General features: G+C 39.4%; 1 protein-coding gene across 1 annotated transcript in view; it reads right to left on the minus strand.

Moving 5' to 3' along the window:
* Window positions 1–267: 267 nt before the first annotated feature.
* The window catches only part of XPOT (exportin for tRNA), a 41,896-nt gene continuing 29,169 nt past the window's right edge, over window positions 268–12,994 (minus strand). The window contains exons 19-25 of the mRNA XM_036759642.1: window positions 11,923–12,112; window positions 9,035–9,151; window positions 8,756–8,871; window positions 7,097–7,144; window positions 6,155–6,226; window positions 4,964–5,020; window positions 268–906 (exon numbers count right to left, since the gene is read on the minus strand). Of these exons, the coding sequence (XP_036615537.1) occupies window positions 880–906; window positions 4,964–5,020; window positions 6,155–6,226; window positions 7,097–7,144; window positions 8,756–8,871; window positions 9,035–9,151; window positions 11,923–12,112 (627 nt within the window). The 3' untranslated portion in view covers window positions 268–879. The remainder of the gene's footprint in view (window positions 907–4,963; window positions 5,021–6,154; window positions 6,227–7,096; window positions 7,145–8,755; window positions 8,872–9,034; window positions 9,152–11,922; window positions 12,113–12,994) is intronic.

The raw sequence follows: 12,994 nt of genomic DNA on the forward strand, positions 1-12,994 counted from the left end.
CCCTGCCTTTGGGGGTTCATAGTAAAAATGTCATCATCCTAAAAAGCTGCACCATTAAGAGCAAGTGGCAGTGACAGAGTCAGGATATGAACCCAGCCTTGTAGACTCAGACTGGAGCCTTTCCCCCAAATCTCCATTCCTCTCCTCCACCCTCCACCCCCCCACCCCTTTCTGCCCCCACTATGAATATTTTGGGAAATACAGGAGAGCCAGACACACAAGAAGATATGGCTAATAGGAAGTATGAAAAATGACTTAAAAAAACTTGGCAGAATTCACTACATAAAATTTATTTTTTTTATATAAAAATGTATAACCAGCACCTACTTTTAAATCAATTAATTTATGAAATCACTGTGTTCTGTAGGGAACACATGTTAGCATTAAAACAGCTTAAAGAAATGTCATGGCTATCTACAAAAAAAATCAGTTGATTCTTTTTTTCTTCCATATTTTAATATTGGCATACATGAGGGAAAATTAAATTCTTATGTCAAACATGTTATAGTCGATAATTTTTTTTAGAATATACAATGCTTAATCACTGCTATGGTCTTTAAAGACTTCAATTAAGTTTCAAATAAAAAATTAAAGATACCATGACAGCTTTGCTGTATTTTTTTACAGCAATTTTTTTTTCTATACAACAATCTCTGAGTAGGCATGCAGGTCAACTTTTCATGTTACATACCTGTATTTAAGCCAACTCAGTCATACCCCATTTTTACAGAAAAATGCCAAAATACATATTGCAGTAAGCACAGAGCAACTTTAAAAAGATCACCAGTATGAATGGCACAAAAAAAAATACCATCTGTATAAATTATTAACTGGAGTTCCAGATCATGGAAATTGGTACAGGGATTTCCAGTGTGATCCTTAGGGCTTTGCTCTCTGAAAGAATACCTGTCAAAAAAAAAAAAAGTTATTAGTATAATTCCTTACAAGGTGAAGAAGGGGTGGTCTCTGGTACCGGTATCAGACACAATTACTTCAAAGAGAAACAAATGAGGTTTCTCCCCCAAAGACTCATTGCTTAGGACCTGATTCACCAATGGAATGCAGTCATTCCTCTGGTGGAAGATGGCAACTGCTAAAATCAATCCTTCACATAATCCATAAACTCACAGGTAAACTAAGATTAAACTAAAATCAATCCTTCACATAATCCATAAACTCACAGGTAAACTAAGATTAAACAAGAACTTTACATATTGCTGATTACCTGAGACTACAGACAAGTAAAAAGTAGACCACATGAATAGGATCTGGAATAGATAAGAGGATTCCTTTTGCTGAAGAAGTTGAAAGTGACAGAGAACATCTCATCTGATAGTTACCTTTTGTTCCCTTTCTTAATGCAGACCAACAGCTTGTCACTTATCTTTTTCTAGAGGTGCTGTGGTTGCTAAGCAGTGAATCAAATAAATAAGGTCAAAGCACCAACAGGTACCCAAGATAGGCCTGGCCAGCACTCACCAAACAAGGCCATGCTGCTTAACAGCGCGAAACACCCCAACAATTAATGGCATAATCATCACTAGACAAATATTTTGAGTGAGTATTATAAAAAGGGCATTCTACTAGCTACTGAATGCACAAAAGCCTAGGGTAAGATGTGTGGAGTTTACAGTCTGTCTGTATTTACTACACTTGAGTGTTGGTGAAGTGCCAAATAAAATGCCCATTAACTGTTCTCAGAGCTCGACAACAGAAGAGATGATTTGGGAAGAGGGTAGTCTGGCAAAACCTCACAGAGAAGGTGCTTATTCTGGCTGAATCCTGAAAGATAGACAGAAATAAATTTGGGGGAGGGAACAGTATACAAAACACAATGCCACAAACCCTCCAGTTGTGTTCTAAAAACAGTGAATAAAATCGTTCTGTTGGAAAAGGATTGTCTCAGGGAAGAACACATTTATGTTGTGCCTGCATGTTTTAAAGTATTTTCCTCCTCTTCCTCCCTCTTCTTTCCTGTGGGGTAAGATACCCAACTGAGTATGTATGGTATTCCCTCCTCAGGCCAAATCTGAAAACTCTGACGTGGGTGGTAGCAACTAGGTAGTGCTAAGTTAACATGACTGACCCTCCAACACGCCTCTCACTTCACATAAAGCAAATAAAGTTGGGCTGGCTCAAACTGCACCCCTAACCCAAATGACCTAGCTCATAAACTGTGCTGGTGCTCACAAAGGGGACCATAGGTTAGAGGTGAGAAGATGCCTCTTCCGCTCTTCAAGAATGAGTCCAAGCTGAGGACCATCTTTATGTATGAAGGACTGCACATCTTACTTATTTACTCAACAAGAGTCCTTTCCATATTTCTTTAGCTCTCCCATACAGCTAAAAAGAAAACAAAGAGCAAGAAAAAGAGCAGTCTGAAACTAAAGCACCAGGTACTACTCTATGACTAGAATGTCTGCGATATTCTCACAAGGTGCATGATTTCAAAGTTTCGCAGACCAGAACTTGGCTCCCTCCCTGTCTTCTTGAGTGGTGGTAGCCAGCCTTCTCACTTGTGGGGAGGGGGGCAGGGAAAGGTGGTGGTGCTCCTTGAACAGCACAGACCCCCTCACTGGGCCTGTGCACAGAGCTGTTCTAGCTTGTCCAATCTACTGGAGCTTATGAGGTCTCTACCGGCCTAGCCTTCAGGAACCAGTTACCTCCATACCATGGTAAAATACTAGACTAATAAGACTTTAGTGGAGGTAGGTGAACACTATTTAAAATGAAAAATACTGCTTTAGTAGTCAACGAATATAGTAATCTACTCTTTGATAAACCCAGAGTCCAGCTTCTGGGATAAGAACTCACTATTTCACAAAAACTGCTGGGAAAACTGGAAAATAGTATGGCAGAAATTGGGCCAATATCTTACTCCATATACCAAAATAAAGTCAAAATGGGTTCACGACTTAGATATAAAGGCTGATACTACAAGCAATTTGGGAGAGAAAGGAATAGTTTACCTGTCAGACTTATGGAGAAGGGAAGAATTTATGACTAAACAAGAGATAGAGAGCATTATGAAATGCAAAATGGATAATTTTGATTATGTTAAATTGAAAAGTTTTTGTTAAAAAAAAAAAAGCCAGTGCACCAAAGATTAGGAGGAAAGCAGAAAATTGGGAAAGAATTTTTATAACCAGTGTCTCTGACAATGGTCTCATCTCTAAAATATACAAGGAAGTGAGACAAATTTATAGGAATACAAGCCATTCCCCAATTGATAAATGGTCAAAGGATATGAACAGGTAGTTTTCAGAGGAAGAAATCAAAGATATCTATAGGCAAATGAAAAAACGCTCTAAATCACTATTGATTAGAGAAATGCAAATCAAAACAACTCTCAGGTACCACATCTCTCCTGTCAGATTGGCTAACATCAAAATAGGAAAATGATAAATGATGGAGAAAACATGGGAAAATTAGAATACTATTGCATTGTTGGTGGAGTTGTGAACTGATCCAACCATTCTGGAGAGCAATTTGGAACTATGCCCAAAGGGCCATAAAAATACGCATACCCTTTGACCCAGCAATACCACTTCTAGGGCTGTACCCCAAAGAGATCATAGAAGGGGTAAAAGGACCCATATATACAAAAATATTTATAGCAGCTCTTTTTGCGACGGCAAAGAACTGGAAACTGCAGGGATGCCCATCAACTGGGGAATGGCTAAACAAATTGTGGTATATGAACGTAAAGGAATATTACTCTGCTATAAGAAATGAGGAGCAGATGGACTTCATAAGAACCTGGAGAGTCGTATATGATCTGATGACGAGTGAAGGGAGCAGAACCAGGAGAACACTGTACACAACCACAGACACATTGCTTCGGTGATGACTAACTTTGATAGACTTGGCTCTTCTCAACAATGCAAGGTTCTAAGACAGTTCCAAAGGACTCATGATGGAAAAAGCTATGTACATCCAGAGAAAAATATATGGAGTCTGAATGCAGATTGAAGCAAAATATTTTCTCTCTTTTTCTTTATTTTTGGTTTTGTTACATCTTTCTCATGGTTCATTTCATTGATTATGACTTCTCTTTACAAATTGATTGCTGGGAAAATAAGTTTAATGTGAAGGTATATGTAGAAACTATACCAGATTACATGTCATGGAGGGGGAGGGGGGAAGGAGAAGGAATGGGAGAAAATCTGGAACTCAAAAACTTGTGGAACTGAGTGTTGTAAAGGAAATGAAATTAATTTTAAAAAGGGGGGAAAAAGAAAAATACTGCTTTACTTCCATGCTGAGATTAACATTTCAATTAAGCTCATAAACAAATCACCAAATAAAAAACATATTATAGTCAGTTTTTAGGACCCTACCATTCTATGTAATTTTAGTATTTGCATGAATGTAAAAAGGATCATTGGTAGATCTCAACTGAAACATATATAGGTATATATGTACACTTTGTCCCATATCACAAGAAAAAAAATGTTTTCTATACAGGACAAACACAAAACTTCATTCCCATTTGCTTGCCTTCTTATGTTCTTCCTAATCCTTTTTTTTTTTCCAATTATCTAATTAGGCTAGGTCTCTATCCTTACTAGATGCTTTTGCTCAGCAATTTTCCTCCACATGTTGAGTGCACATGGCAGGGCTGTCAACATAGAGCTGCAAACCTGAACTACCACTTTAAAAGAATTACCCTTGGAAAAAAACTATTCTTATGTACACACAAATTCTCCTTGTTTTATTTCTTTCTTTGGCCATTTCTGCCAAATTTGGAAGCCAAAGAGCCTTTACCAAAAGCTATATAATATATCCTACCATGAGCATCACAGAACAAGGTTCTCTAAAACCTATTTGTCAGTATTTCAGTGAGGGGTGGGCATTCCAACAGTAAAGTTTTAAAATACCCCCCAGAATTGCTTTTCTTTTTATTCTTAAACATGGTTTCATTATGAGGCTACAAAAGTATTAATTGCCTTTGAAAACTTACCTTTAAGTAATTTTTAAACACTTTAGCATCAGGCTGCTGAAGGGCTTGACAGAATTCCTAAGAGGAAAAAGAAACCAATACAATCATAAAATTCAAGAAAGGTCACTTGCAGAAATTGTATTCAACTTCTAAATGTAGTAAATCTAGCAGTTCCCTGTTGTCAAATGTTATGCAACACTTCACAAATTCTTAAAAGTACACTTCTCATGGTTAAGATATGCCCCTCACTGACCTGAGGCTGGGGTGGGGAAGCGCTGCTGAAGTTTTTCTCTCTTATCCCTCAGGGACAAGAACCAAGTAGCTCAAAATCTGTACCTTTCTAGCAGCAGCTCAGCCCCTAGAGACTCATCAGGAAAGGACAGGAGAAAGGAACAATGACTAGGAAAGGGTAGGGATCCTGACCTCGATACCTCGGTGAGCATAAAAGAAGAGTCACTGTGATTCTACTTTGTTTCTTAGTCAAGCTTACACTTGGCTAGGAAAATTAAGCATGAACACAAAAGTCAAGGTTAAATGAAACTGTAATGGCAAATTCCAGATACACCATAAAGTGTCCACATTTCTATGCAATTACAAGTAGTCCTAAGCATGAGATCTTAGCTTCAACTAACCTTTAAAAGACACAAAAATGTCGAATCCCTAACCCATTTCAAAAATGGCAGAACATAGACACACACACCACTTTTACTTAAACAGATACATTAAAAATTCAATTTGTTTGGATAAGTGCAAACCAACAGATCAGACACCATATTTATTGAGTGCCATCACAAACAGGATCTTACTCAACCTCCCTACCTTGTATTTATTTTGCATGGACTTATCACATATGCCTCTATGTACTTTTGGCTCCTGAGACAGAACAGAAGCTCACTGACTAATGCCAGTCTCTTGTATTTCTGCCAGTGCATGGCATTAGTAGGCACTTAAGAAATTCCTGCTTACTAATTGAGGCTATCTTGTCTACTTTTCTTGACAAATGGTTTGTGGCAACGAAAATTAATTTTACATGTTAGGCATTTAACTAACTGCTCTAACTGGCCAAGCTGTATCCTTCAGCTAGACATGTAGAAATTTAGAAATCTAATGTGAAATGCTTATATTAGTTTTCACTTTGATAAATCAAAGTCTGAAACTGACACAAATATTTTTGTTCCCACAGTTAAATTAAAAAACAAGGAGGATTTTTACCTGTATTATTTCTGGAGCTACCTGTAGAGAAGGGAGGTATTCTTGCTGAAGATACTGAATACATTCCGGGCCCTGAAAATGTAATTAAATGTAAATACAACCAAACTAGAACTTTGTTGTTTAGACAGCAGTTGAATTTTCAAAAAATACAAATACCGCCTTTAAAATTTAGGGGAAAAAACATAGCACTCTAGAATAATTCTTGGGAAAAAAGATTTATGTCTGGAAGCAGAAGCTGCCGAAATCTTGTTAAATCTGCCTCTGCTATTGTGCTAATCGGTGGCAGGAGCAGGGACTAGACTCCTAGGAAAGTCAATAGCAACTGTCACCAGCATCCAGAGTGGCATCTTCTTCATGTTATCATCTGAGTGAGTGATCACAGAATGGAATCTTAAACCCAAATCTTCATGTTAAAGGTAAAGAAACTGAAGACACAGAGGGAAGGACTTTGTCCATGATTAATCAACTACTGGGTTCTAGAGTGAGGACTTACATATAACTATTTACAAAGCACTTTCCCCCCACGTATCTGTGAACTATGTAGTAGTAGTAAGCACTGTTCATAACTCACAAATGAAAAGAGGCACTTAGCCTGCTCACACTTCATGAAAATATTTGTCTTTTCTTATTTTATTTCTGATCATTCTTGATGTTCCCTCTAAGTAAGATAATACTAAATTCCAAGTGGTTGATTGCTGGTTGAGATTTCTATATCCCTCAAGAAAACGAGGGAGCATTCTATTTTTTTGGGTTACGTTTAACAAGAGAACCACACGTATCTGCAACTACTTTCATTTTCCCTAGAAACCAGTGACATGAAGTTGCTCAATTACCACTTTAAAAGGATTTGGGAACAAATCAGATTCAATATGATTAAAGTTCTTATCTTTATACAAATAAATATCTAAATATAATACCTAAGAAAACATCTGCAAAACTTACCCTTTTGAGATGAATTGTTTTTAGAGTCACTGCACACTCAGATAAAGCCTGTGGAAAAAGAAAGCTTAATAGTCAATTCCTATCTATTTCTTTTCAAATTAGACAAATGGCCCATAGTCTGCAGATACTTCCCCTTTTCTGCGTCTTTCTCACTGTTCTCACCTGGATCGAAAGGAGGGAATTTAGTATGGAAAAGGTAATAAGGCAGAAGTAGGAAGAGGGTAGGCCAAGGATAGGAGGTGGAGCTGAACGGTCTATTCCTAGTACAAGTTCATTCTTTCACAACTTCCTAGTCAATGTTATAATGAGGAGAAATTTGCAGAGAAATTGTAAGGAACTTTTTTTAAAAAAAGTACATCCATGCTGCTAGCCTCACTAGAAAACAAAAAAAGGTTCTCTGAGATTTCTGAAACAACGTACATGTTGCAAAATTCACTGACTTCAATTACCATGAGAATGTATTTTTGTGGTTTTTGGCTAAGTTGCTCTAGATCAATGGAGACAGCATGGCATAGCGAAAGAGAGAGCTGGCCTTGGAGCCAGGAAAACCTGGGTTCAAGTGCTGATTCTGAGACCACAAATTATTAATAAGAATTCTCTTTTTGTTATAGGACTGCTAGGAAAGGTAGAAAGCTTACTAGTTATACCACGTACCACAACCAATGGACCTCACTATTAAAAGTCACGCCATAACAAGATGAGCAGCAGAACCATGAGATACCTCTCTCAGATATGGCTAGAGGGACAGTACTTAACTAAACCAGGAAGAGAAGCAACTGCAAAAGATAAAAGAAGTCATTTCAATTATGTGAAACTGCAAAGTGTTTGCAATGAGATTAAGAGCTGAGAATTACAGAAAAAAATCTTTGCACCAAAAATCTCTAAGGAATTGATATAAAAGACATGCAGGGAATAAACTCACACATATAATACTGATGTGTATTTAAAAAATAGTCTTCAGAGAAAAGGGACATTTCTTGAAAAATACATGGAGTTACTTGGGCTATGTGGGAAGCATTAGGAAAGGAGGAGGGACTTGCATTTACTATGTACCAGGCTCGGTGTTAACCACTTTACCAGACATCGTCCCCTTTGATCCTCAGAACAACCCTAGCAGTAGGGGGTGGTACTATTACGACTCCCATTTTACAGCTGAAGAAGCAGAGTCAGAGGTAAAGTGACTTGTCCTGAGCCACACAGCCAGGAAGTATCTGAGGCTGGGGTTGAACTCGGGTCTTCCGACTCCAGAGCCAGTCCCCCACTTCCATCTCCTCTCTACAGAGGATGGATTTTAAAACAACTGCAAATGAGAAAAGAAGGAATTTAGAAAGAAGACAAATGAAATTGGGGTGAGGAGGTGCTGAGAAAGGAGCACACAACTGAAAGCGGAAGAAGTGAATAGGTTTACTGTCAATGTTTAAATGCTTTCAGGTGGTGTTTTTCAGACATTATATTGCTCTTTTCATTAGCACAGAAAACAATCAGGAGTTGCTAAAATAGATGGATTTTTAGTAACACAAAGGTTAGAGTCAACATGAATTAACATGTTTTTAAGATGAACCTAAATTGAATTAAAAATGAAAATCTAACAATCAAGTCGGCCTTTTAAAAAGACAACAACAATCTATACGATTTAAACAAAAATTTTCAGGTGCTTACCAAAACTGTTTGTGCATCTGCCAGGTCAAAAGTTTGTTTTAAAGGTGCTAAGAAACATGCAGGAACAATGTGTTTGTAGACAAAATCAGCAAATCCTACTGGTCCATCTTTGCCTCCTGTGAAGAGAATATAGATTTTCATTTTGTGTAAAGAAATTAATTACGAATTATCACAGTGGCAATTAAGTGCCATCTAAGGATCCTGATCCCCAAAAGTTCTAAGAGAGGGAAGTTCAGAGCAGGAGACAAAAACCAGATAATAATTAACCACCGTACTTACCCCAGAGGTCCACAAGCTTTGAGAGGATGATAAAGCATGTTTTCTGGGCAATAGGATCTGGATATTCTACTGCTCCTTGAATGATAGTCACCAATACTCTTTCAACATTCTCTGCACCTGAACAGGTAAAAATAAATGTTTCAATGTGGTTTCAATAGAATACAACTCAGATTTTTAAAGCTCCTATTTCAGATGTGACCCAATATCCCCCCAAAATTCCAGTCTCAAAGTTGAAAACACTTTTCACTCCTATTTCAAGATAAAGAAAATGAATACTAAGTATGTAAAATGATGTGCACACTTTGAAAAGGTTTAACCAAAAAATATAAAGTCACAGTAAGATGGCAACATGAGTATTAACTATTACATGCACATCCCCCCCCGCCCCCCACCTCCCACAGAAGGGCCTTCCTTTTAGTTATACAAGGTATCTCCAAAGTCTTAGTTTTAAGCTGTACTAACACTTTGGGGACACCATGTACACAGACACACACACACACACACACACACACACACACACACACACACACCCTTCAATTTATCATCATAATCTTGACTGGCTAGATTTAATAATAGCAGCTAACATCTATATAGGTATTACTATGGGCCAGGCACTATGCTAAGCACTTTACCATTATCATCTCATTTGACCCTCACAACCCCTTGGGAGGTAGGTACTATTATGAGCCCCATTTTACAGTTGCACAAACTAAGGTAAACATGTGAAGTGACTTGCCCGGGCTCAAATCACTAGTCAGTATCTGAGGCTGGATTTAAACTCAGGTCTTACTGACTCCAGGCTCTGTACTCTATCCACTGTCCTAACTGGATTTCCGTAACAACCACCATAACTTCTAGATATAGTTACTTCTTAATGTTCTTTCCCTTCAAAGCTAAATTAAGGAAATTAAGTTTCCCTATTGTTTTCCTATTCAGAATACTGCCTGAGGAGGTGAGATAATAATGTCAATCTTGGGCAATTCTGTTAGCAGGAAGAGAGCAAATCTGCTTTGAGAGAACCATGATGGAACCAAGGGAAAAAAAAGTAACTATTTTAGTTTACTCTAGGACTCTAAAGTAGAAATTTCCAATTCTTTAAAAAGTATTCAAAGAATTCTACAAAAGTACCCCCAAATTTATCGCGGCTGTTCTTTATGTACACCCTCACCAATACAGGTGTATGTGGTGGCTAAGCTATAGTCTCTCTCCTGACCTCCAATCTTCCATCTCCAGGAGCCTTTCACACATTCTGAAGTCCAGTAGATATCTTAAACTTGAGATTGTCCAAAACAGAACTCATTATTTTTCCCCCACACTCCCTATTACTGAGGGGATACCACTTTCCTCCCAGTCCCTCGGGCTCATAAACCAGAAGCCACGCTGGATTCCTCACTACCTCTCACCTTCTCCATATCAAAGCTGTTGACAGGACCTGTCAATTTCACTTTTGTGACGTCTCTCAAATACACCTCCTTCTCCCATTGGATACTGCCACCACTCCAGTGCAGGCCCTCATCACCCCCCACCGGGATTATTGCAATAGCTGGATAATGGGTAAGCAGCCTCAACTCTCTCCACTTCAGTCCACCCTCCATTCAGCCACCAACGTGGTTTTCCTGGTCACACCACCTAACAGCCCCAACCCCCCTCTCCCCTAATAAACTCCGTCTACTGATTGCCTCCGAGATCAAATACAAAATATTCTGTTTGGCATCAAAGCCCTTCATAACCAGCCTCGACCCCCCTTTCCAGTCTTCTTACTCCCTTAACACGTCCTCTTCAATCCAGTGACATTGGCCTCCTGCCTGTTCTATGAACAAGACTCTCTCTTGGCTCCAGGCATTCTCTCTGGCTGTTTCCCATGCCTGGAACACTTTCTGTCCTCCACTCCAACTATTCACCTCCCTGGCTTCCTTCAAGTCAAAACTAAAACCCCATCTTCTACAGAAAGCCTTTCCCAACCCCTCTTAATTCCAGGGCCTTCCCTCTGCTAAATATCTCCTATTTTTCCTGTATACAGCTTGCTTTGTACGTATTGTCTCCCTCATGAAACTGTAAGCTCCTTGAGGGCAAGGTCTGTCTTTTGCCTCTTTTTTTATAACCCCAGGATTAGCGCACACAGTGCCTGGCACATAGTAGACCCTTAATAAATGTTTACTGAATTGAATTTGTTGAACTAAATTAAACAGTTGTGAGAAATAAGTCATTTGGACCCCATAATCTACTCCAGTGAGTACTAATCAGTTTGATACAATTTCATGGGGTAGTGATGATAAGTTCTGAATGTTAGGCCCCAGAGTTGAGCTGCAGATTGTAATTTCACCTGCTTAATCACAGGAAGCTAACTACAAGCCCTCCAATCTTGTTTTGTTATGGTGGCCCAGCGTGGCAGGGGTGACTCAATGACATGGAAAGTCCCCCAACTTATTTCTGTATCTCTGGACCATTCTCTCCTGTCCAACATCTCAGTCAGTGGAGACGCCTCAAGTTTCACCCAACACGAGAAACTCCCTGCTGACATACCATTTCTAGCTGATGCACCATTTTTTGGCCTGCGAAGCAAGATCAACCAATAGGATTCTACAATTTGTACAGACTCTTCAGAATAATCAGGTATCAAACTTCATAAAAATAAGACCTTGGAGGAAGAGGACATCTTAGATCGTGAGGGATCTGAGGTCCACTTCATCAGAAGGGACCACAGACCCTTTAATAAAGTGCCACTGGCTCAGAGCTCTGCCTCAGTGGTTTTTCTTGCAGGATGAGCAATTTTAACCCCTATACAGTATCTATTTAAAAGACCCATGTCCCCTATTAAAAACACATCTAGGAGAAGATAATTTGCTGTATGTAAATGAACAAAAAGAAGCCAGAAGGTGCTTTCTCACCCTGATTGGCTATGACTTCACTCATTCCACTTCCTGTGACTGTCTGTAAGAAAGCAAAGTAGCTCCTCCTCAACATCTGTTTTTCCAAAGCGGCAGACTGGTCATTTTCTTCGGCAGGTCGAAGCAACACTTCAAAAATGGCATGAAGTAAGGGCATGAACATTTGCTGTAAAAATGGTGACACCTGTGTCTGGGGAAGAGAAACAAAGATTCTTTCTGAACAGCAAACCCTGGACAGTGAGACACATCCTCACTTTAATAATATCAAATAAACGGGGAAAAAAAAAACTTTATTACACACAGACTGGACATTTCCATGTGACAAACACTAGGGATACCAAGAACAAAGTGGGAGGTTCTAGGCTCATGGGGGAGGGGTGACTGGTGATGGCATCATGGGTAGTGGTGGTGGTAGTGGTACTTGGACATTTCCTTTTCTAGGAGCAGTGAACCAAAGCTGGCACACTGACGTGTACGAAGGGGAGAGAGACAGGAGAGATGGGAGGATGGCTGGCCAGAAGCCAGGTGCAGTGGATCACACAAGGCAGCCATGCCTCAAAATAGGAGGGCCCCCAAGGAAGATTCTGGATGAGGAGGAGGAAGTATAAGTAGAACACACTTTCAAGTTTAATTTGCATTATTAACGTTGTCTAGACTTAAAAAGTGATGGAGAAAATCAAGAACACAATAAATCAAGCCCTGTTTTGTAGGGCTGACCCATTTCTAAAGTGTAAATGCTCACATGGAAAATTTAACTATCAGCTTAAGCCCCTATGAGCTGGTTCCAATATAGCATTGGGCGAAAGGATCCAGACAGCAAGGCTGACGGAAAGAAGAGGGCATCATGAATCTAGAAGGAGCCTGCTGGGACGGGAAGAGGGGCTGATAAGAAGAGCTAGGCCTAGTGGTAGTGTGCACCAGGGCCCTGGGCAGGGTACTAATCTCTGGAGAGGAACTAGTGATCCACACCACCCCTGAACCAGGCAGTCAAAAGCAATGTTTGTATGCAACTTCACACACCAAGCATTCCCTAAAGCTTTACTTCCACCTTGAAATAACAAATTCCACCCCA

Source organism: Trichosurus vulpecula, chromosome 5 (assembly GCF_011100635.1).
Source record: "Trichosurus vulpecula isolate mTriVul1 chromosome 5, mTriVul1.pri, whole genome shotgun sequence".
NCBI lineage: Eukaryota > Metazoa > Chordata > Mammalia > Diprotodontia > Phalangeridae > Trichosurus > Trichosurus vulpecula.